General features: G+C 40.9%; 4 protein-coding genes across 7 annotated transcripts; 2 read left to right on the plus strand and 2 right to left on the minus strand.

Moving 5' to 3' along the window:
* The first annotated feature begins 2,213 nt into the window (after positions 1–2,213).
* Positions 2,214–18,619, plus strand: LOC110987015 (uncharacterized). 4 transcript variants are annotated; one of them, XM_022249395.2, is made up of 8 exons: positions 2,215–2,463; positions 9,604–9,723; positions 10,050–10,081; positions 11,126–11,311; positions 13,169–13,349; positions 13,912–14,063; positions 14,504–15,049; positions 15,608–18,619. In XM_022249395.2, the coding sequence occupies exons 2-8, from the start codon at positions 9,654–9,656 to the stop codon at positions 15,671–15,673; spliced, it is 1,233 nt and encodes a 410-aa protein (XP_022105087.2). In that variant the 5' UTR covers positions 2,215–2,463; positions 9,604–9,653; the 3' UTR covers positions 15,674–18,619. The 4 variants fall into 4 exon arrangements, with proteins under 4 accessions (XP_022105088.2, XP_022105087.2, XP_086996928.1 ...); XM_087140802.1 differs by lacking the exon at positions 2,215–2,463 and adding an exon at positions 10,768–10,870 and having other exon boundaries at positions 9,201–9,723; XM_022249394.2 differs by lacking the exon at positions 2,215–2,463 and having other exon boundaries at positions 9,202–9,723.
* LOC110987017 (histone H2A-like) lies at positions 6,789–7,928 on the minus strand. The gene has a single exon (XM_022249399.2). The coding sequence runs from the start codon at positions 7,897–7,899 to the stop codon at positions 7,519–7,521; it is 381 nt and encodes a 126-aa protein (XP_022105091.1). The 5' UTR covers positions 7,900–7,928; the 3' UTR covers positions 6,789–7,518.
* Positions 8,228–9,006, plus strand: LOC110987019 (histone H2B, gonadal). Its single transcript, XM_022249400.2, has one exon. It carries the CDS (start codon positions 8,267–8,269, stop codon positions 8,633–8,635), a length of 369 nt encoding a protein of 122 aa, XP_022105092.1. The 5' UTR covers positions 8,228–8,266; the 3' UTR covers positions 8,636–9,006.
* LOC110987016 (complement component 1 Q subcomponent-binding protein, mitochondrial-like) lies at positions 17,374–25,610 on the minus strand. The gene is made up of 5 exons (XM_022249398.2): positions 25,243–25,610; positions 23,044–23,191; positions 22,092–22,173; positions 21,290–21,499; positions 17,374–19,855 (listed from the first exon to the last, which is right to left on the minus strand). Exons 1-5 carry the CDS (start codon positions 25,517–25,519, stop codon positions 19,709–19,711), a joined length of 864 nt encoding a protein of 287 aa, XP_022105090.1. The 5' UTR covers positions 25,520–25,610; the 3' UTR covers positions 17,374–19,708.

A 25,610-nucleotide genomic window follows, 5' to 3' on the forward strand; every position in this document is an offset into this window, starting at 1 on the left:
AGTACTTGAATTTCCTTTGAATGCTTTAGGCCCACAATCATGGGGTTTGATTTTTGAGACGCAGTCTAAGACGCGTAGACGAATATTAGAAAACGGCCAGTGAGCCTCACAGGCGGCAAGACCAGGCGGTTACACTAGTTGATGACTTGGCTCAACTCGGAGTCTGACCCGAGCAACAATTTTTGGCGACTCGACTCCCGATGGGTAAATAACTTGAGCAACATAATGACTCGACTCGAGTCCGTCTTCAGAAGACCCGATTCTAGTGAAAGCTAATAAGAGATTAGTCCCCACAGGCAAACTTCCTTATGAAAGGTTTCACACAGTGGCCTCCTGCTTCCTTGTACACAACAATTAAACATAGACCTGTACCGCATGTCGCTGACTATAACGTTAACCTAGAACCGGGCTTAATTAAAATAACTCAAGTCAAGTGAAATTGACTTGAGTAACAAAACTAGTTAGTGACACGTTTTAAGCCGTGTCAAGCTTTCTTGGCCGCCGAGCTATATACTCAAGCAACAAGTTTCGAGCGACAAAACGAGAACCGAACCCTGCTGCTGCCGTCTCAAGAGCTGATCTCGAGTTACAATATATTTGGCTGCTATTCTGAATCAACTTGCTTCGGACCGGGGTGTAAACGCGTTCGTCTGGAGATTGGGAAAATTGATAAAGCCGTGTAGCCATAATTATCTTTGTGGTCCAAGGCGAACGCAAGTAATTGAACTCGCTGATCTTCATTTTCTACGGAAGCATATTTCAGCCAAAGCGAAAAATTATGTTAGCTCGTTTAAACGACATAGTTGTTTGTTTACACGACTTAGACTCGTTTTAACGAGATAAGTCGTTTAAACGAGATAAAATATTTTTCCGCGTTGGCAGTAATACGCTTCCGTATTTTTTGAACTGCTCGCGGCTTAAGGGTGCAGTGTCCCAATTCAAGGAAAATTCTCCGCCAGGCCGAGGCGCAGAAAAAGTACCCCCAGAGATTGTTTCGAAAAGAGGGGTCTGTTTGGGCCAGGAAATGGTGGAATTGTGTCAGTATGGCCCAGGATCATCTCTGTAGATTCAGGGGCACCCATCTGGGGGCAAAGCAGACAAAAATGGGATTGAAAATTAGTCAGAAGAGCCCCAGGAAGGTGAGGGATGTCATTTAAAAAATGGCCGCTGGGAGGGCTTGGCAACATTCACTTTTTGGGGGGTGAGTTTGTTTTGGGCGGATAATTAAAAAATTCATTGGTTAACCTACTAAAAATTGAAAATCAAATGAAATCTGAAGGACCAAACAACACATGGATTTTTGTTTGAGAGGCCTCAGGGACTTCAGTTGCCTGCCATGGGGCTCCAAACTTGGTTGATTTTACACTATTTTCAATGGAGCTTGAATTAGTTCAGTGCACCCTTAAAAAACGGCCCCGGAAAAAAATCAAGCCCGCCCTCTGATTCCCGGATCTCCGATTCTTTTGACGTGCAGGCTCGGTTACCACCACGACCAAGATAGTCAAAGATGTATGATGACGTTGAAGCCACCCGCTCCCCATACACACCGATTCAGTAGTTGCAATCAGATAGAGTTCACGACTCGATTTTTTCTTGATTGACAAGAGTCACTGCAGTGAGTAAACGACTCACCCGAGTCACAATTATTACTAAGAACATTGCAGAATGTGTGACGCTTACAGGTATTGACCAAATGAGGCCAAATTGGAATTTAAAAAAGCAATACAAATGTTTTGACTGTCGTTTATGAATTTTGTGATGCTAAAAAATGCCTTGAGGAATATGCTATCGTTGAAAATCAAAGCTTTATAAAACATAACACATTTACGTGAAAAAGGAACACTTGTAGGCCTACATGCATTATTGAATTCAGAAGCAACAAAATTCATCACTGAATTTACTCTCGTACTCTGGTGATAGTACTGGTTAATTATTTATCTCGCGTGCATGGACATCATTTTACGACTAAAGATGTTCATTCGAATCATGTAAAGGCAGTAGCGTGCAAGAATCGTGAATACTAAGTCCTCCTAGTTCTCCCTAAAGCCCATATAAACGCCGCGCCGTGCGTGCGCTCGAGCTCAGGGAGCAAACATGATTAATTACAACAAAAGTTTAATAAAGTCTAATTAGGGCACTAATTGGCGCACATGCGCACATGTTGATTGCGTCGCCGGGGAAATCGATACAACGGTACGGTACAAATGAATTTCAATTGCAGTCCACCTTGTCCTAACCCGCAGCTTGAGTCGAGTGCGTGCACGTTCAATGCAAACAACACGGACCTTCCTGTTACAGCAGTCCCTATCTCGCACTTGTGGAGAGATGATCAGAGCTTACGTTTCGCAGTACACACACTGGGAATATTGTCAAAGGGAAAATTGCTATCTTCGTCTTTGAAGAGTTTGTGAAGGCTGACTGAAACGTCGACCTATGAGGAAAATCGTCAAACTGAAAACCAGAGTAAGAAAAACCCCTTTCAGTTGAGCTGTTCATTAATTAATATTATAGTTAAGGGAATAGGCCTGTCACTGTACCGTGCATTTATGTTAGCACCAAGCTGAAACTAAAAATGCGATAAACCAGGCCTTTCACTGAGCATATTTCAACTGCATTCCACTTTAAATAGCCTGTGTCGAGGTTACAGAGGTGAAATTCGACAACAGCGAAAATTATTCATGACACATGCATACTGTACACGAGGACAAGGCAAAGCGGAAAAGTAGAAAATAGAAACGCATGCAGATAAGGATGCTTTGAGGTGAGATTCCCACTGGATGAATATCAAATTAGCCTGAACAAAATTCTTGAATAAAAAAACCTCGCGTTTAGTGTTTCCTGTAAAACGGACTTGCGATATAAGCCTCAATATACTGAATAAAAACTCAATGAAAATCCGTTTTGTTGCTGATGATATCGTGTATTTTTTTTCATTTTAAAATATTCTTTCCACTTTTATAACTCAGGCATTTACAGTATCGGATGAAAATTTAAATAATATTTTATATGAAACGTTCACAAACCCTTTTCAAACATAAGGCCTGCAGAATTTTAGCATATGTCCGTTTGACGTTATCTATGAGCAAACCTATATCCTTCAGTGTGGCGCTTTGTTGATTTGCAATCACGTTTAAAAAGGAGCAACTTCTGGCTGTGGCGCGTGCACATATGCGCAAACTCGCACGACCGACGATCAGACAAAGGCTTTCAACCTCACCAGCCACTTGGAGAAAAGGTAGAGAAAAAAGCGTACTGTGGCATGGTTGCCATGACAACTTGATTCCGATTGGAAAGCGATGCATGAACTTCAATTCACTGCACTTGAGATTTTGCTGCACGTAAATCACACAGTTTCGTAATAATTTGAAATTATACATGGATTGCATTCAGCGTTTTTTACGGAAGCATATTGCTGCCAAGCGGAAAAAAATTATCTCGTTTAAACGACTTATTATCTCGTTTAAACGACTTATCTCGTTTAAACGGCATAGTTATAACTCGTTTAAACAACATAGTATCCCGTTTAAACGACATTGCTATTTCGTTTAAAACGAGATAACTATGTTGTGTGAAAGAGATAAAATAGATTTTCGAATTGGCATCAATATACTTCCGTAGTTTTTCAATGGTTTCGCACGTGAAAGACATGGTCACCCAGTGTACCCAGTGCAAGGGCCCGGTCTATAGGATACGTAATATAGGACCTGCACGTACTCATGTATGCCTCGGGCAGGGATAATCAAAATTGATTCAGAATCGTTCTGACTTCCACAGGAACGTCGTCCGAGGGGGTTGGACACAGAGTGGGAGGGCTAGGGGGCCATCATAGAGTGTTGAGTTCAAGTTGAGTCCAGCTGCTGGGCCGCAGGTTGTTGCCTTTCGCAATACATGACTGTATACAATCATGATTCTCTGTTATGCATCACCGAAGGATAATGACAATTGAACCCTTTTCCACACTCTTTCTTGCTATTGGTTCTAAACACGTTTAGACTTTTGATAGTGATTAGTTATTGAACATTGGAAAACTTTAGAATCAACATTTTCTGTTTCGCATCTACGTGTATATACATGCACAAAATATGCATGCTTAGGCTTACATGCTTAAATGCAATCTTTAGAGTCAATTTCTTTAAAACGTGAACAAAGTTACATGGGTTTGGACGCTTCAGATTTATGAGTAATTTCAAATTCAATTTATTGAGTGAGGATGTTTGGCAATTTTCTCTCGATCAATGTTCATTTGGAATGAGCTAGGTCGGTATTTCATAAAATGCAAGGTCATTCGGGAACAACAGCATGCACGCAAGTCGAGTCCACGTGGGGTGGCCACGCTGATAGGGCAGCCCCATCTCGCATATGCACGCGCGTCCAAATGACCTCGGACGCGCATTTTATTTTTGGCATGCGCTGTTGGAATAATACCTAACTGGCTCACTGTGGTTCCTTTCAGGGTAAACCTTTCAACTGAGGAGTAACAACATATACACGGTGTATCAATTTCATGCTACCGGCAATTATTCAATTCAGGATCACAAATAGGCCCGAAACAGTCATGCACGTATATTTTCGTCTGTACACCCGGAATCGGACCCGAATAAAATGAGACGGGACTACGCTCCGCATAATTTATGTCAGCATGTTTCAGTGAACGTTTAAACAGTGTTGACACAGCTGGGTGCATGTCTTTATGTGTACAACTCTCCATAGTGACCATGCATGAACAAAGTGCACTCGATAAACAGAACGTATACATAATATCTGGTGACTGATTTTTCGAAAGCAGTACACAGAAAGTCCGGTTTTCCATTAAGGAAAATACATGAGTAGTTTCACGCATGCAGACCGAATTCAAAGGTTAATTACAAGTCTGTATATTGTATACGTTCGCTGATTCAGCTACCGTGTGTGGGCTATAGCTGGACCGCAGTTTGTGGAATGTAAAGAGAATATATACTTTCACTGAACATTAATTTGCTCACGACCTGACGATGAAATGCCGACAATTCGTGTACTTTGCCCGACGGAAAAAAACGGATTTAAATCGCGACTAACTTAATTATCAACTAGTTCCCCTTTTGCTTATTGGATTAAAAGGAGACAGGCAATTAATGTCCAGGGACAACTCCTTCCGAACTATTCATCATGATTTTCAGGGACGGCTGGCTGTATATATACATGTATGTATAAAACCAATAATATACTTGGTCTGGAAGCTGTCTCTCTTTTGTAGTCAAAACAACAGAGTGGCGCGTGCATTACCCTTGCGGTCAAGAATAAGGCGGGTGTAACAGCATGGCGCGGTTTTTGTTTAGGCCTATTTGATTCGTGCTCGTGCATGATGACATTACTGGCGTCGCGAAATGAGAAAACCTTTCCTATCTTCGCATGCGAAAGAGCCTGAACAGCCCAGCAGGCCTGCGCAGCTGTAGGTCTGGCTGAAGTGACAGGTAGATTTCATGAATTTCTGAGAAACCAGTTTTAATACAACTTAGAGCATGGGTACATGTCGCATGCATGGCGGGAATCACGCAGCGACTTCGTAGAGCGCGTATTCCACGAGTTGCTGTTCATTATTTGTAGGATCACATTAATTTATGACTGAATCTAGCGTTTGCAACCCCTCATGTCGGCCCCCGTAAGTTACAAGATAAACTAACGCTATGACAGTCTCAAGTCAATGGAAAATATTCAAATGTAATCTTCACCGACATCGCACCTCGCACGCAATTTCGACGATGTGCCGGCGCGACGTATTCACATCGACCGCGCGCGGCACCTTTGCGGAGATCATATTCACAACGCAATGCGAGTTGTCTCGCCCTCCGTGCATACTCACATCAAGTTGAAAGATAATTCCACGAAAAAAACAATGAATTCACCAAAATATGAAGTGACAGACAATTCCATATTATTCTATCAGACCCTCAAAAGACGGTACATGCATGGTTTATAAGTGAAAGACGACGGTGCTATTATGATTTATAGATTTTGTTGATTTCAGTTAGATGGTGGTAACGTGTAAATTACATACATAACAAATTATAAAAGAAGACATTCGCGCTAATCAAAATTGGAATATCAACCAAACCGTCCAATTTATGGTACCTCAGACTATGTCATTAAGCACTTTACAGGTGATCATATCGTGCGAAGTCTTTTGGTTAGACCTTGGACCCTGCTACACACTGCATGAGAATCGATCCAGCACTATCGACCAAATCGGAAAAAAACGTACAACAGGTGACCAAGCGCTTGAGTGCCTCGAGCAATGAAGGACGTGGATGCTGCATGCCTAGGCGTGCCGGCATGTCAGAAAGGGCGCACCCAAATCATTCGGAATTAAACGAACATTGTCACCGAAAAAAAGAAGAATTGATTGAAACCTTAAATGCATAAAACACAACACGACGAAATGTGGCAGGGCGATTCGAAAGGCAGAAGTAAATGGAAAAGTCTGGACCCCTCAAATTCTTTCGCCGGAAAGAAGTTGATAATTTCATTTTTTTCTGCAACGTCTAAGTGCTGATGGCTGTATGGTTTGAAATTAATAACTCGTGACAAAAAGGTTTTTAAAGGCAACTTAGTTGAATGATAAATTTACAAAGCGTCTCATGACGTTTTATGTATCGATGGATGTAGCATGCAGAGCCTCGTTATATATGGTGAGAACCTTGTGTCGAATAAAACTTTCAACTTCAAGGCCGACAACGATGAAGAGCGGTGAACTTCGATGGCACTTGACTTCAGGGTGTCAAATTCATTCTGGTGTTTGAGAATGTGCAGCGGTGTACAGAAAAACCACAATCTGACATGTAGGCCTTAAAGAGGTTGGGTTTTTTTTTCAGAGATAAGAGCCTTATTACGCTTAAAACACAGATCATGTAATTGTTACATTATTAATCATGATTCATCATGCAGCGACATTTCACATAAGACTTCATCGGCATAATAGCCGGGCCTACAAATGTATATACATGTATGCTGAGGTATAGACCAAGCATATTTCAACGTTGGCCCAAAGTACTTGATACAAACATGGAGGGAAGAGGAAGGACACCTCCATGATACAAACGTCGGGCCAACCTTCGTTTTCTGGTATTGTTAAAACGTCGTCCTGAGATGTAGGCCCATAGTTTTTCTCACTGATCCATCGTTATTCCGACGTGTTTTTCATGACGTTGTAGGGTACTCCAAATATTGTGGCAACAGACCTTACAGTAACATGTAAATGTAATCTTATTACGGAATGCTGAAAATTGAGGAAATCTTAGGACTTAAACTTTATTGAAGATAACTGTAAAAACTTAAAGTTTGAGAAATCCAGGTAAATTAAAAGCCGTGGATAATTTACCGAACATTACAGAGAGTAGATATTTTTCTTCTTTAAGTCAGTACTCCCCACTTTATCGTCTACAACTTAAAACACGTAAAATAAACAGACAATGGAATATATCTCTTCCAATTTGTGGTGGCTCTGAAAAGAGCCGGTTGGTTTAAACACTGATATTTCAGTGTTTATTTGGCCGCTTTGGACGAGGTCTTCTTGGGCAGCAGAACGGCCTGGATGTTAGGCAGTACACCACCCTGGGCGATGGTGACACCGCTGAGAAGCTTGTTCAGCTCCTCGTCGTTGCGGATGGCCAGCTGCAAGTGACGGGGGTTGATTCTTGTCTTTTTGTTGTCACGGGCGGCATTCCCAGCCAACTCCAGGATCTCAGCGGCCAGGTACTCCATGACGGCGGCCAAGTAGACCGGAGCACCGGCACCCACACGCTCGGCATAGTTGCCTTTGCGAAGGAAACGGTGAACACGGCCCACGGGGAACTGCAGACCAGCTCTCGCGGATCGGCTCTTGGCCTTAGCACGTTGTTTTCCTCCCTTTCCACGTCCAGACATGATTGCGTTCTTTTAACTAGTAACTTAGGGTGAAGGAAATGTATACAATAAAACCAAATTTGCGTTCGTTTTGCACTTTATACCCTAGCCCCGGATTCCAATTCACCAATGAAATTGCTTACTCGTTTCCCACCCGAGCGGCTAGGAAATTAAAATTTATACAACGTCCGCATTGCCACTCGCGGGTCAAAATTTTAGTGCCGTGTGCAACAAGTAGCCAATTGGCACGTACCATTCATTCGCGGGAAATTCAGGCGCGCTTAGTTGGATCCAGGAAAGGATCTGAATTTGCATACGCGAAAGCATAAATTGGGAGGGATTTATCATAGTGGTATTTTTCCCAGAACGAGAAGCGAATCAACCGACCATGCCACCCAAGCCAAGCGGAAAGGGACAGAAGAAGGCTGGTAAGGCCAAGGGTGCTCCCCGCACCGACAAGAAGAAGAAGCGCAAGAGAAAGGAGAGCTATGGCATCTACATCTACAAGGTGATGAAGCAGGTGCACCCCGACACCGGCATCTCCAGCCGTGCCATGAGCATCATGAACAGCTTCGTCAACGACATCTTTGAGCGCATCGCCGCCGAGGCTTCCCGCTTGGCTCACTACAACAAGAAGTCCACCATCACCAGCCGTGAGGTGCAGACCGCGGTCCGTCTCCTCCTGCCCGGTGAGCTGGCCAAGCACGCCGTCAGCGAAGGCACCAAGGCTGTCACCAAGTACACTACCTCCAAATAAACAGTGTACTCGAACGGCATCAAACCAACCGGCTCTTTTCAGAGCCACCACAACATCAAAAAAGAGATGGTTCCACTGTTAATCTGTCCATGCCAATACACGTTGACCCCCCGTAGTACAACTCATGACAACTTCCCAGACGTCTCCAAACAAGCCCCCATTCACATTAACGAACTACAATTGGGCCGTGGCGTAAAATTCTGCGTGGTGTATTATACGGCTTGTGGAACTACATGTACATGTTTCGGTTTTGCATGTGTAATTGCTTGTTCAAAACATCAAATTGCCCCATCAAAAGTGTAGTATGAATAAAACGATAACAAAACGGTATTATTAAAACCAGAAGCATTTGAGGTGTAATTCATTCCTAAAAGCTGCAGTGCTGTCCGATAAGGAACCGACTTCACTGAGCGACGATAGCAGTTTTCTTTGACTGCATAGGCCGGAAAATGTGTATTACATATGTATTAGAAAAAATACATGAAAAAAGTTCCGTCAACTCATCCGGAATAAGTTCCAGGAACCCTTCGGTTGTATGCTGGTTGTGTAATAATTGTTGGGAACACTTTTAGAAAATCTTTATTGCACCATATAACGCAGTCAGACGGCTGTACACTGTATGCCATTTTATTTTGTTGCATAGACCATGCAAGAGGTCAACCCCCCAAAACAAAGTCTGGTTGGCAAGGAAACGGCCACCGGCGTCAATTTCGACAAAAGTGGCATCCACAAAAGGCGCATTCATTCAATGCGTCCCATAAGCCAATGCCATTTACTGTATTGTGGATTTCTTGGATTCCCAACCAAAAATAAATTGGAATCTGGCATAACCTCACAACCCATATAAAATAATCTCCCACAATAATCCCGATAACTGCATGTATTTGAGATAAATCTTTCTACCAGATTGGTCGATCGTTTACCACCTGTGTGTATGGGATACTGTGCATGTATTCTGTTCCCTATAGTTTCCGATGACCGATATTATGACCACTCCACTGACGATCGATCAAGCCTGATGAGAGAGAGGAAAAAAGGAGCTGGTCTTCCGCTAAAGGCCGATCCCACGAAACTGACATGGACAAGAGGTAATACAGAGTAGTGAAGAAGCCAGGAAAACCTCTGGCCTCGGGATTACTCAGAGCCACAAGCAGCTACATCTATACTAAAAATTTATTCGAAACAAAACGTGGAAGTTCTGTTTGACTGGGCCTGTGTCTCAATCATGCAGTAGACATTATGACAACGAAAACTTACAGAAGTATCGCTCAGGGTTTTTTGTTTCGAGGCCACTGACTGAAATATATTTATTGTACTCTTATTAAAAGTAACCTCCATTTTCCCCAAAACAAATTTTAAAACTTGAAATAGGGCCAATCAGTGCTCAACATCTGCCTTCTACTTTTCTTGGTAGATTCAGTTGTCTCTCTGAAGAGGGTGGACGAGGTAAGACTTCATTTTAACATATGTACGTGCATCACATGTACTTGACTCATTAGCAGCGGCAGAACAATTTTCAAAGGGGGAGAGGGCAGTTGTGCGACCATCAGGCATAACCTGATCCAGTAAGCCCCACCCAATTATATGCCCTGTAAAAAGTGTGGGGGGGGGGAACCTCGCTTCCGCCGTCAGTGACTTGACTACATGACGTTAAACAAAATTAAAAATAAAATGGTAAAAAATAGAAAGAATATATCATATCAATTCTAAATGATGATGAAAATGCCTCTAGGCAATTCACTTTATCAAGTTGGGAATCAAATGCGACGTTTCAAGATCAACTGAACTGAAGCTGCCTGGTCAATACAGATTGGATTAGAAAGCGCACCAAACGAATTATAGTGAAATTGCTAAACTAACCGCCTGCACCGAGTGGAGCTGCCGTCACTTAATAGGTTTTAATAAATAAGATATATTGGGACTGCTCGCTCATCACCAATGCCATTTCTGATACACAGTTTGAGTTTCAGCATAAGATTTATTTGGTAAAAGATTGATAAAATACCAAACGACATGATGCTAAAGAAAAAAAAAAACCATGACAATCCCGACTGTCTTATGTTGCGGAACTGCCTCTCTGCCGCATAATAGCATGCAATGTTTCGTTGCCAATTATTCTTTGTTGTAAACAGTGTCATTCACAACATCGACATGTCCAGGATGGAATAATACAACGGTAGAAGTACGCTGCAGCTTGCTGAAATCATTTTGTCAGTGGCCAGTTTTATGATGGAAGTAAGAGATCTACAGCATCACGGTTCTATGATATGCATTACGATTTTAGTCTTCGCTGTCTTCAAGAAAATAAAGTACATGTATTAATATAAAAAAAAATAAAATACTCTAGGCTCTTTAATTACTTACGTTCCAGTGACAAATAATCAGTATTCACTAAATCTTGTAGGAAAAACATAATTTTAAATAATAAAAACTAGTGGACTTTACTCAGGCTGTTCAAAAATGTCTTTGCCAATTTTTTTCGATACTTAGGTACGGACAACAAACCATGTCTTTACATTGACGGAATGCGAAGTGGAACGAAAAGTGTTTCAGCTACGCTACAGCACCAGAACCGACGCGTACTACAGACTAGGCTCCAGTGCAGCCGTCATTGAAGGTTGGGAAAATGGAATCTATACCGCAGTGAATATTGAACGGCATGTTGATGATGAAATGGTAAGTAGGCTAATATAAATAAATAAAAAAAAGAAAAACCAATACATGGATCGAAGAGATACATGTACTACAATGTGCTTCCAGTTATTTGACAGAAATTCTCAATTGGTTTGATAACTTTTTTGGAAAATTATTTAGCTTTCATTAGAAAAATTGAATTGCATTCATTCAAACTTTGCCATGTTTAATCATGGGTTGATGAGATAAATAAGTTCCTACATTTGGAGTTGGTACTGATATGTGCTAACATCGCAATCATTTTATGAGATTCGCACATTAACATGATCTTTGGCAATGCTGTCAATTACTCAAAATTTGTGCCACTTTGATCCATACCAGTACTCGATAAAATATATTCGCACGTACGAAGGAGCACTGTCCTTGACTTTTATGGCTGCATGTTAATTGTGAGGAATTCTCCTTAAGCCCGGCACAGAGGGATTGTATAAAGAATTCACTGCTAAAAAGTTCCGACAACTAAAAGCAGTACACTGTACATTCTGTAATTTGATTAACGTGCTAGCCTGACATTGTCAGGATAGTTAGAGATGGCTGGTAATGACATCAGTGACTGTGTAACGAACCTTGGGATTTGGCACCTGAGTGGTATATTACATGTATGTTGCTGCATTCAGTGGTTAATTACGCTGCATGTGAAAACTCCCTTATCTGTCTCCAGTTTGTATAATTATCTCACTTTTCTCTTTCTCTTCTTTTTTTTTAATAAATAATGTTCTCAAAAAGTCTTCTGATCCTGGATGTCTTGCATTTTCATCTTAGGGTTTTGACAAATTAACGCTCATGAAAAGGAACAATGCAAGTGTTTTTTCTTACTGGAAAGAAATCTTTTGAATGACCCTACCTTCCCAAAGTTGTTTGACCCCTGAATCTCATTATATATGTACAAGACTTCTCTTTAAAATATTGCAAAACTAAATCCTCAAAGACACCACTATTTTTCTGTAGAAAAATGTTCTACATTTTTCTGCTGCAGTACATGGTTGAGCTGTCATGCAATCCTTTTACTCTTTTAATTTTCAATACTATTATGTTTGAATCTTTAATGGATTTTAATGTTCTTGGGAAAGTTTCATGCACAGACATCATTTAACACCCTGTGCACAAATCTTACGAGACATAGTCTGAATTCTCGTTTTTTAAGAAAAGGCTTCAATACTTTCCTTGCTAAATTTTGACCTTTTAGCATATGTTGTCACTTTCTGGTTGTTGATGAACCACTGCAGGGGAAAATTAGTGACTGTATGGACCTTTTACCTGTAATTGTAATAAATATCTTATTTATTTTGCTATTCATGACATACATTGAACTCTTGAGAGTTCCTCCCAATAGCAGGGGGAACTTGCCCCCATACATCACTGCTTCCAGTTCATTCCATTTGGATTCTTTGCAAGTTGGAATTTCGATTTTCCAAAGCACTCCACACAGAGGATGCTACCTATAACCACATGCAGTATGTTGGCAATTGCTCTCACAACACAAGGGGATATAAACTGGGAATTAATTGCCAGACGTCTTCATTTGGGAAGTACTGTTTTCCTTAGCAACCGTTGGAGTTGTATGGTGTTAATGTCTCATTGGAATGAAATTTCTGTTCCAGTTGACTCACACTACTGGTTTTAAACAATGAGAAAGTGAAATAATGAAGAAAACGAAAGAGACAATTTTGAATGAATAATACTTTCGTGTGTGAGTAAAAGGCACATGCATAACACATAGACTCTGTGTTGGACCTCCAACCCAAGGTTTAAGACCTTGGATACCACCTTGGGTACCAAGGTTATAAAGAAACCAGTCTTTATTACAAAACAAGGAATGTGTTTATCACCTCAACTTAGGCTTACCTGACCAGGACAGCCGGCTATCGCGAGGGGTCTGTCAGCTGGAAGATGGACCTCACGGATACTGGTCTGGTCGTCGACTCCATCCAAGCCCTTACCCTGAGCAGGACATTACACGGTGGGATCATCACGTACGACATTGTCAGTCCTGATGCACAAAAAAATGCTGACCTATCAGGTTCGTGATACAGACTCATACAGGATGATTTTAAGAAACATTATATTCAACAGAGGATTTCACAGAGGTACCATGAACAGTTTATCAGTGTTTTACTTACTGATGTTGATCATGTTGCTATTGTAAGTTTAAAGAACGCATTCCTCTCAAACACTAATTCCATGCACCTTGGGATTCTTTTTACACATTACACCTGTCACATGTAAGCCCTGAATGTGAAAATTTTAATTAATATTTAGTTAATCAATCTGAATGATAAGAAGTGACTGACTGACAAAATCTGTGGGCAATTCCACACAAAAGTGGCAAGGCTGCTGCATGATCAATTTCCATCCTGGATAGCTCATTATTTAGAAGCCTATCGAAAAGGTTATAACCATTTCAACATGAAAATGGTTGAAAATGGGACAGATGTTCAGGTTTCAAAAGAAATTTCTGGCAAAGTGATTTCTGAATGATAAAAACAAGTCCCAGTCAAGGATTCATGAAGAAAAACGAACCTGAAAATTGATGACTTGTAACTCTGTGCTGACTGGCCTCTCTTGCTTTTCATGTCTGCCAGGATATATTGCCAATGGCTGGCGGACGCTCTACCTCATTGCTTACCTCAGCGGAAGTCCGAGCGAGGACAGCCATGACCAAACCCAGCTGCTCTACCAGAGCAGTCTGGACGAGCAGGACCACTTTCCCCTGGACATCTTGATAACTCTCAAGGTAGAAAAAGAGACAATGCTGGACTGCAATCACATAACGAAGCCACAGAGCAATGACCTGGGACTGTTGACAGGACCAAAAGCTGCAACTGCTCATGGAAATGAACGATTGCAAGATCAACCCACAAAGGTTTAAAAACTGAAACAGTTATTGGTTATGACTGCCATCACTGATAACACAACAGCTCACTGGACACTCATAAAAATAAGAACAGAAGTTTTGACAAGATAGTCTGGTTGTCAAGAGTTAAGTTTGAAAAACTGGTCAAACTTTACACAAACTGCTTCTTTTCCCTCAAGACAGTAATAATGCAACTTGCATAGATAGTTGGGCATTCATGAACTGTTGGATATTACCAAAAGTAAAAAAAGTAAAATGTTTTAAATTGCTTGATATTTGCAATGCTTTCCACAGCATCTGTGCACCTTTCCTCTCATCAGCCTTTGCAGGAAACTCTTTGTACATGTAAACCCGATCCCGAGCAAACACACCAAGAGGGAATCCATGAAACTGCAGAGATCCATTTTCCGCCAATCGAGAGATGCACCTGCTTCTTCCCAAACAACAACAACCTAGGGATCACAGAGATCGCCAACCGGCCAAGAACACCCTTCGGGAGTGATTTTGTGGACTGTGCACAGAGCATCGAAAGCCTCAGCATCGTGAACAAGCACGCAATAAGTCTTCCTGGAACGCCAGTGCACAGAAAGCACTACGGGAGCAGGGCGAGCTCTGGCAGCAGCCGGAGCCTCAGACTAGGCAAGCGTAACAGGGTCCAGTCCCTGGGGCAGGCCGGCTATGACAACGCCGGGGCCGAGTCGCCGATCCGCATGCACGCGCTGCGTCAGATGGCACCACCTGACCAATCTGAGTTAAGAGAGCTGGAGGCGAGCAAGCTGGATACCACAGGCAGTCAATTAAAACCACAGAATACAGAGGCTAGGAAGGCATGGATAGATGGTAAACAGAGGGACTGTGAATCTTTGGTGAGTGGAATGGTAAAATTAAACATTTAAGAGAACTTAAATCCATTTGCCACAGCCGCAGTAAGTTAATGAAAGTACAGGAAAAACATTTCACTATCCAACTATTAGTTATGATTTTCATGCCTATTTTATAATTGTGTACAGATCTCTCTACTCATTATCTCACAACATGGTTACTACTTTTTTTATTTAATGCAAGACTAAAGCCTAGAACAAGAATCTGTGTCTCAATTTCATTGCAAGGAGTAGAAATTCTGATGTGGTTACCCCAAACATAGTGGACATTTTGTTTGGAGTTTGGAACCATCATAAGTCTTCCACCGTTGATTGCTTTGCAGTAACTCAACAATGCCCTCGTATTTTCAAAGGATGCCTATATCCAGCCATCAGGAAAGTAACAGTGGCTGGACACCACAAAACCCCCACAAACATTTTGAACAATCTGGGAATATTAGGGCCTGTGTAAGAGAGCTTCTTCTTGTGAATAGGATGGAAACAGGATTAATACACGTACTTGAAGCTTGATTTGTTTTTCCATTTTGTTTTCCTACTGTACAGGTTGGTGACGATGACACAGACTCAAAGGGCCGCTTCTGCAAGGGATCACTTTGCACTGTCTCATAAGGCGATTCTGTGCAAGATGACCGTTCACCAACACGAGAGAAACCAAAGCTAACCAGTGTGTTTAGTGATGGAACTCATTTCACATATTCTTTGAAATATGCCTTTATTTAGTCTGTTATACATATATTTTGGTATGAATCAAGTTTATAAGTACACCAAATTTTTAATAATCTGTTCTATCAAGAGGCTTGCATACATGTCTCTTTATTAAGACTGGCCAGGCACAGGCCTTGAATTTGGTAATTTTTAGGGCAAGGCCACTTTGGCCTTGAATTAAGCAAAGTTCCCGAGGGCATCGCGGCCAGTTGGGAGAGCACCAAGGCCAGATAAAATCTGTAAAAGGAGCATGGAGGCTAAATGCCAATATTCATTCATCAAAAAGTTTTGACAATCAGAACGTACACCGAATGCACGCACGCACGCCTCGTACATGGACCTCAATATGAATTAATGTGAATGGTGTACCACATATATGAGCACTGAGAAAGAGAAAGTCAGGCAACTCTGCCCGTGATATCTTTCGCACGTACTCCTGCTGGAATGTAAGTGCACGAATAGAGGCATTTATTTTTGCAGCGGGGGTGTCGCTGCTTGAAGTATCAGCACATTCCGGACCCATGCTTTTACGTACAAGTGTACATGTACAGTACATACACTGCATGCTTTGTGTGGATGTACACGATGTACATTCAGTCCATTGACATCAAAGCAGGTGTGCGTTGTGTGCAACGTCTGTACATCGATTCTGCGAGATTTTGAGACAGCTGATCGGGGTGAAATGACATCAAAATAAACTTTCAACGGGTTTGCAAGCATCTTGAACCAATGATTTTCATGTTTTTAATAGGCTTATGGATGTTTATGGAAAAGAGTGCCACAACCACAGTAAATACATGTATAGGGCAAGGTAAAACTGGCCTTGAGGACGGAGATTTTTTGTGGGGCACCTCGGCCAGTGAGAAGGGTAACGGCAGCACTGGCCATCGTGGCCCATCGTTCATTTTAAGGCCTGCAAGCACATATTTACTCCCATTCATAAATACGTATCTTCCGAGTCAGAATGTCAAAACAAGTTTTAAAAAATTATCTATTCAAATTATGTTGTTTGACAAAACTATTTTTTAACAACACCTCCAGGCATGTTATGGTATGTGCCTCTTGTGAGTAGTCATAACCAATTTCCTAATAAGGATATTGATGCCTGTGTGGTGCATATTCCCTGGGTGGCAAAGAATGCAATGAGCCAGTGTAGGGTGAAGATGGGACTCTCAAAATGCAGACACTGTGGTAGTAACGTGCAAATACATATACAAGTAAAAGTTGCGAGCATTCAAGCAATACACCAAGCGTAAAGGGACAAGTTTCATTGCAGTCTAAATTTCACGTGACACCGGAAAAGTGTCTATATCAGCCAGCCAGTGCTTTTTCAACCATTTAAGATCAGCCAGTTGATGGGTTCTAGACCAATAGGTATATGTATTTGCCTAGTCTTGTATTGCCTTGTGACGTCTTTTGCCATGAGTAGTTTTCATTTTGAAATTGGTCCATATATATACATGTACATGTACTTTTTCCAAAAGATAAAGCAATCTGTTGTCATTGGTAATATCCATGTGTACTATCAAAGGCAGTACAGTCTGCAATGTTATGTACTAGTCACACTTTACCACAAAAGGATAATCCATGTTGACAACAATGTCTGCAGCCTACATGTACAAGCCTGTACCAGATACCCTTGTTATATGCAAACTTCAGGGTTCAGTTTATTTGTATAATTTCCACATTTGAATTGGCAAATTAAACAGCATAATGTCCATTCATCTCCATCCTTAAACTTGAAGATGTGCAATAATTAAACAATTTTTCTATGAGAATTAAAATGTATATTTGCTCCTTTTTACAATAAGGAAACCTGACGCATTATCCTAGTGTACATGTATTTCAATAGATGATCAGATTCTGAAAAAGCTGAACAGTTTCCTTTTTGCAATATCTTGTTGAGTTTATTTCGTACATTTTGCTTGTTTAAATTGTTGCTCGCAAAGTTCATGAGTTTACTGCACAAATCAACAAACAGCAAGCTGCTTGGCAGAGAAGGTACTGCTTGGAGCAAAAATGAGCCGGGACCCAGTCTCGAGTTACACACTCTACATGGCTCTTTGGCTGGTAACCTGCCATTACAAGCCTTTTAGGTGAGGCACATATATTTTCTGAGCTTAGTAAGTTTTATCCCAAACTTGCTCAAAAGCTCAAATGTATATTGTAGCAAGGTGCTCATGCTTTTGCCAATTGTTAAGTTAAAAACAGGCATCTCCATGGCAAGTTGGCAACCTCTTGGCGGTGCACGGTATTTATCTGTATTTGTCAGTATTGGGAACCAAAAATAATAACTGCTTTTTATTGTAGAAAGACAGTGCTGGCCTTGGATGTAATTGAACTAGAGAAAGAAGCAACATGTGCAAGTCCAGTCTGAAGTCACTCGAGGATTTGATTTTGACTTGACAGCATTCTTCTTTTTAGTATTTGTGTGCAACAAATTTGTAGTGAGACAAAATGCCAAACCCTGCCTGAATAACAAGCAATACAGTTTGTTTTCTGTTTTCGTTTGACACTGCACTGTTTTAATGGACACTTTACACTCGTTTTTAATAGATTATTGAGATTTCTATAGCAAAACTGAAGGAGTTTTAAGGTTTAAATGCTAAACGACTGAGTGTTCTGCACATTCAACTAAATGACTACATACTGGTGCATTCAACTTGTTGAGAAATGTCACCATATAGAGAGAGTTCATATTTTTTCAGGACAAATTATTCTTGAATTGCTTATATATATATGGTAGATGTGTAATAATTCCCCAACATTTCCTCTTTCACCCTCAGCCTGCACGTACCCAGGATAAGATACAGAGTATACAGAATAAAATATTGTAACAGTGCAACACAAGTGAACAGTGTCTATTTCATGACTCCTGACAAGTCCTGTACATGATCTGCGGTGGAAATTTGGTATTAATAAGTCATCTCCCTGATCAATCAATCAACTCTTTGCCAAACCTACTTGCTGTGATGTTACTTGGGGTGCCTGAACAGAGTGAAGAGGAATGTCACCATACGTTACATGTATGACTGTCTCTTATACACTAAGTGTATTAAGGCTAAGCAAAGACACCATTTATCGTCATTCCCTCCTCGATAGACACGTCCAGATTCTGCTACATTAAATCAAAAGTAGTTGTGATTCCAGTCAGATGAAATGCATGAATTTTGTTAGAATTACCTCATGGACCACTGCACTGAAATGATTTCAAATGATCTCAAATCTTTTGCATACTGCGTCATGAATAATGCTTAATCTTATCTTGATATAACGGATAAAGTTCCTGAATTAACAAAGTCAATGTGCACAGAAACAAATTGAAATGCACATTTTTATTACATCATTGTTTTCTGCACCTACAATTGGAGAATTGATATGTGACCTTTCAAGATGGTGTGTTGCACAGAATACAGGTGAAAGCCCTCTGACTTGGCGGACACGTAACCCAACTTTAACAAATTCTTGGGAATTCACCAAAATACAAGAGACAGCAGTTTCATGTTGATGCTTATCTGCACATCAACCAGAAGTCCTTTGCTGTGTTTGGAGTTTGTTTGATTTTTCTGGGTACCAAACGAGATTCAGGAATAAGGCCATTTCACTGTCTATATCCAAAAGTTACAGCTATGGCTGGAACTGCCACATATGCCTATGGAAACCACGGCTAAGGGCCAAATTCACATCTCATAGATGCATGTGTTCTGGCCACATCCTGGCCACATCCATTTGATTTGGACTTGGCCTTACTTGGTGTAAAAACAAACACGTACATTAATTTGTGGGGTTATGGCAAGCTGAAGTGCTGACAAATTTGCACTTACATTTCACCTTTGCAATGAAGACCAAACCCCTTTAAACTGCAACAAAGCCTGCACTTAAAAAAAAAAGTGGAAATGAATCACGGTGTGAGTACAAGCATAACATAGCCAGCTTGCCTTAGAATTTGGCGATCTTGTGGAGTTTCTGAAGGAACTCGATGTATAGCTTGTGTTCGAGGGCACTGGAGAGGTCCGACAGCTTCTCAACAAACTCATCCGTGATGCCTCTCTCCTCTAACGTGTTCATCAGGAAATTGTAGAGATTCTAAGGAGGGTTGAAGGAAAAGGAAATCCAACAAACAACCAGTCACCAACCACAACAGACCAATTACGGAGTTGAAGTTGAGTCCATCACAAGTTTGTGCAAGTCCATCTTCAGTCATTTAGTTAAAAGTCAAGACACTAGCTACTGAGCTGAGACAGAAGCATTCACTTGTCATTCTTCAACCTGTTACTTATAGCTTGTCTTGGGAAAGGATTTACATCAGCCCGAGTCACTCTGGTGGAAGGACTGAATTGGACAAGGCATAAGTAGCACGATATTGACATGGGGAAACTCAAATTTGAGTCTCCAACACTGCTTTGTGAATGGTCATGAATGACAAAATCCCAATTCAGCCAGTGTTATAAGGTATCATTTTATCTTTAAACCATTCAGAATGGTACAGCATGAGAAATAGCGAACTGGAAAGAAAGCTGATTGACTGGTATCTTGTAAAAAGTTAAACGGTCCATGAAGACATCAGTGGACAAACTGTTGATTTCATTGTTTAAAACATTCACTACTATGCCAGTAACAAGATAGGGAATGTAAAATGGAATAAAATTTCCTTTGTTGTGATTAATTTCACTGACCCCTCGAATGAATGTTTTGTGATAAATGATGACATCATGGGTGACGTACATTTTGGAACCCAAATTATAGTCAGGCATCCTTTTGGTTTGCCTAGACCCGAGAGAAACACGGACATTGGACAAGCACAATTTACGTGCCCGTGCAATGTTGGAATGGAAATTACATGCACGTACATGTCCATGTACTGTATATGATGCCCACGCACACGGTAAAAGCATGTCCACATGCGGTATGGCCAATGTATAAGAAATTGCACAACATATTGAGTGAAATAGCGTGGGCCGATTTGGAAATGTACCCTTTGTTGTTCACAGGCATTTTTTATTTCCCACAGATCATGGGCACAGCGTCTCACTTCACCTAAACGAGTTGTACGTGTTCCGCAGAAAACACTGTGACTCAAAATTCGCACTGCACAGTTTGGAGTTCTCTGTCAGTCCTGACCATTTGTCCAGGTCAGCCTGACTTTTGATGTCCAAATTTGTAAAATATTTTGCTTTCGTTGCAAAATTTTGCAGGCTTATCCCTTATCCAATCTTTATCAGTGTTGCTGCTGCCTGCGGCAACAAGTCTGATCGGCATGATCTTTGAAACACCCAAAATTAGACTGAATTTTCCAAACTCGACCCAAGATGGGCATTGTGTACTAGTGGCACACGACAATGTCTTCTATCACAGATATGCAAATTTTGTTTGTTACTGAAACGGCAGGGCCGTTTTGCCAAAAACTGAGAGCTGATCTTTGTCTGACTAATTGAAAGAAGCTTGATTAAATTTGAAAATAATTTTTCCCCAACACGGCTTACACTGAATATAACTTAATAATGAATATTCATAACTTACAGCATCCATGACCTCTGACCCCACCCTGTATGTTGACTCAGAGGCCTGCCCGTCCTGTATGCTGACCTCATCGATCATGAAAAGGTCGTTGCTTTCAGGCCCTTCCTCCCCCTCCGGCTCGACTTCGTTCAGGTCAAATCGACAGCTGATGGTCAAGGTGCTCTGGGTGTCCTTGGTGATATCCACGGTGAATTCAGGGTAGGATCGCAACTTGGGAAAGAACCATAACGAGGTGGCAAATGGCACCTTGCAAGTCTGGTATTTGCCATAGTGCTTGTGTGTGTATCCGAAGATAATGAAAACTGGCCGTTTTCCCTTCTTTTACTGAATCAACAGTAAAAATGCCAGAAATTAAAAGCTTTCTGGAATGTAAACAATGCTTAACATGCTTGTTTTCTGAACCATTCTCAAAGAAAACTATTTTTGTGAAGTACCAATAACCATCTTGACAAGACAAATAACTCACTACAAATGAAAATCCACTTTCTTTGCTCAAATGAAACCCATTGCTGAAAAGTGGCTTGCCTATGGACACAACCACTGATACTCTACAATGCCGATGGATGCAAACCTGAATTCAAACAGTCAGGGCACCAACAAAGGCTGAGAGGTTGAATCTCTCCATTATACAAAGACAAACTTCAACTGCATGTTGAACAAAAAGTGGGATACCACACAATGATACACTAGAGTGAATGACAAAACTGGCTGCTTTGGTGGTCTGAATTTCCATTAGACAGGCTAACGAAGGGGCAGGGCAGGGGAGGGTTGGAGGGGCAGGGGATAGTAGGCAAATAATTACCTTTGAGGCGGCTTCCTCCTCTGGCTTGTCTTCCTGAGGCTCTTCCTCAACGGAGTGGTTGAGATTGAACATTACCTTCACCCTGCAATAATCACAGAAGGTTTGAGAAAATCCCCACATAAAACTGACCCATACTGTTCATGTTTGTTGGGGAAGGTAAAGCTGAACGTTGCAAATATTTTCAGTAAAACTGTATGCAGGCCACATGTCTGAAGTTTCTTATTTTTCGTAAACCTTAATTTATACTTCAATGTAATTTTGCACATAACCCACTACGTGATCCAAAGACAGATAGCACCTTAAGATCTATTAATCTCACCTTCCTAAGGGAATCAATCCCCATGCACAGTAAAAGTTGTTTGGCTGTATCATCACAATCACATGAAATCCTCCCTAACCTTCCTGGTGAACTTTGATGTGCCCGCAGGCAGTTAAGGTTCTACAGTCCCTACGTCAAAGTCTGGCCTACAGAAGAACACAAAGTGCTTTTTTGCAATAAAACATTCTTAACAGCCTAGAGTAGACCTCTCAAACTTCCAGTTTGCATAACGGGTTTTGCCCTTACCCAACGTATATTAATAAACACTGTATGTTCAGTGCATATCCAAGAGCTTGCGAAAAAAGTCACAAGCTTACTCGGGTTGGACTCGATCCCACGACCTCCTGCTTACTAGTGCAGACGTCTTAACCACTCGACCACCGACCTTGCCGGGGTCGGCTGGCTGGTCCGAGTCAGGTGAAGCAGCAGGTACTGCGAACTATTTTCAAGATTTTTCTTTTTTTGCATTGGGATATGTTAATTTACATAACGGGTTTTGTCCTTACCCAACGTATATATACATACAGTATTTATTAATTGGTTAAGAGCAAAATCCGTTTTATAAATTAACATCTCCCCAGCGCAAAAATACACCTTGAAAATTCCCGTTTTCAGGGTATGTGTCTCTCTTACGTTTCCCCATCCTTTTTCTTTGTCAGTGTTGCTACAGCGCCCTCTTGTGACAATTGAAAGTCCCCAATTTGGGGCACATCGGGGAATTGTCGGCTGTCTTTCTCCAGCTGTATCTCTTCCTTAAGGAATTTGGCCAACTCCTCATCACCTGCACACACACAGAAATAAAAAAAAAATAAATAAAAATTTGAAAAACAAAATAATGTGAAAAGCAATGAAATACAACTTAAAGAAAGGATCACCTGAACAACAAATAAGAGCATGTTTTTTATTAACAATGAGCCCCCAAAATGCTGCATGGTTGTCAAAAGGTACCAAAGGCCTAAGAGATGTGTCTTTGTCATGTAAAATGTTTAAAGTCTGGAACACTGTCTGCTGGTGCAGGTAAATAAGTTGAAAAAAAGGAATCAAAAGGGCAAACTTTTTGCCATTTGCCCAAAATCATTGGAATCACATCATGAATCAAATTGGTTTCAATAAGCCATCTACAGTAGTCATGCCTCTTGTCGGGTATGTGCAATCTTTGAAAGTGGGCAAATTTAAAATTTGCCTAACTTGAGCAGTTTTACTTAAGCAATTTTATTAGGTTGTGCATATTTTAAATCTGTGCAGATAATGTTGAGAGCAATCTTTGAACTTGTACAATTTTTGTGCCTTGAACTGAGTGATTTTTAAAGAAAGTCATGATGGTTGGCATATGACCGGGCCCGGGCGAGGCCGGCGATGTGGGGATTCCCATTCTCTTTGAAGTCTCCAGCTATCTGGTACCAGTCAAGCTGGGAAACTGTTGCCTTGAGTAAAGGCTAGGATTCCAGTACAAACTAGTAGTTTTGGAGGTTCTTTCAAAACTCTTATTTTCTCTAATTGTTATTTATTTTGTCTGGGAATCTACTTTTAATTTTATTGCAGATATATTTATAATAAATACCTGCACGGCTCGAACAATTTTTCAAATAAAATCTCATCAGGGGAATTTAAAAGGTCACACGCATCACGAGTGAAACTGACCAGACAAAATTGTGCAAAACATGTAGTTGGTGTCAGTCTCTTACATACGACTGTTGCGTGTGGTTCATGTATCCACATAATTTTTATTGCTGCACAAAATTTTTATGGCAATATCTGTGGTTGTGCAAAGTTTAAAAATTGTGTACGCAAATTTTAATCTGTGCATTTTCAAAGATTGCACTGAACAGGTACACCATGCTGGAAAAGTTTGAAAGATGTGGCAGGCAGCACCATCAGCAATGTCCCCCAAAAGACTGTTGCCAAAGTTCAGTATTCTGTTTAGCCGGTTCACAAATTGTTTGATTTCATTTTGTCAAGAACCTGATCACGTCTGTACCAGTGTTGTCCATTGCTGTGTAACAATATTTTTATATTATTCAAAAAAGACGTGTTTTGCATCACACAAATTTGTTTTTCTTAAGTCACATTTTAGGAACATTTCAATTCAGATGAAACCTGGTTTGGGGCAACATTTTAATTGCTTGAGAAATCACTTCGTAGGAGAAAAGGTTGGGATTTTGTACTGTACAAGATTCAACTGTTTAAAATTACACAAAGATTCAGAAAATTATTTGAATTACAGGTGGAGAGAAAAAAAAAGTGATTTAAATTGTGTAATTAATTTAGTAGCTGATCTGGTATTTTAATTCTAGTTTTAATTTAACGACAGCATCAAACTTTTTGACTGAGTGGAATCACAGATTACAGTGCAATCACTTTATTATATATTTTTGTGGGGAAAAAATAGCTTTAATAACTGTCAGAATTGCAAATTACAAGTATAATTAAGGACACCCCTTATCTTCTTGTGTCTAAACATTTATTTCGCACTCTATAACATTTCAACTCGTGCCATAATTTCAGTTTTATTTCCACAATTTTACCCTACATGTAGTTTCGGTAATTGAACATCTGTTAGATAAATTAATAGCATTGGGGAAATCATCCTAATTTGAAATTCCAGTCCACCCCTCCGAGTTTGGTCGCCCTCCCAAACGACTAATACTGGGTTGCAATTCCCGTTTCCTTTTAGAAAAGGTGCATTCACCTGCAAACACTGGAAGTTTTGTAATTCTGTAACATGTTTCCGAATTGGGAAATGTTTCCTACTTCGCGCATTTCCCAGACTGATATGGAACTCTTCCCACGTTGGATAGTTAGCATGGTTAGCCAGAAAGGAAATAGGCCTACCCTGTGTGTGCATTCCAGCACAGCCACAGCTGCATGATTTGCTAGGATCCCTCAACTTCGTCGCCTGAGCCAACACGTGCTCCAAGCCGCCAGGGTGTGTGTCTTTGCTCGAGTGGTTGTTGCAAAGATACCAAATCGACCTGGTAAACGGACGGCTCATTTGGCAATCTTTCTGGATGGACAGAAGGCATTTCGATGTCGCCGATGTAGTATACCTACACTGTGTAAGCATTCTACCGGCAACACTTGCGAAATTTCGAGTGACTGAAAAGGCCATTATCTAGTAATTTAACACACAATTTTCAGCACTTATCGTAGCCTAACTAGAAAATCACACGCATGACATGGGATTGCAATGCACACATGTG

The sequence above is a fragment of the Acanthaster planci genome, linkage group LG09 (assembly GCF_054643075.1).
Source record: "Acanthaster planci isolate LZ-2023a linkage group LG09, COTS_SCS, whole genome shotgun sequence".
NCBI lineage: Eukaryota > Metazoa > Echinodermata > Asteroidea > Valvatida > Acanthasteridae > Acanthaster > Acanthaster planci.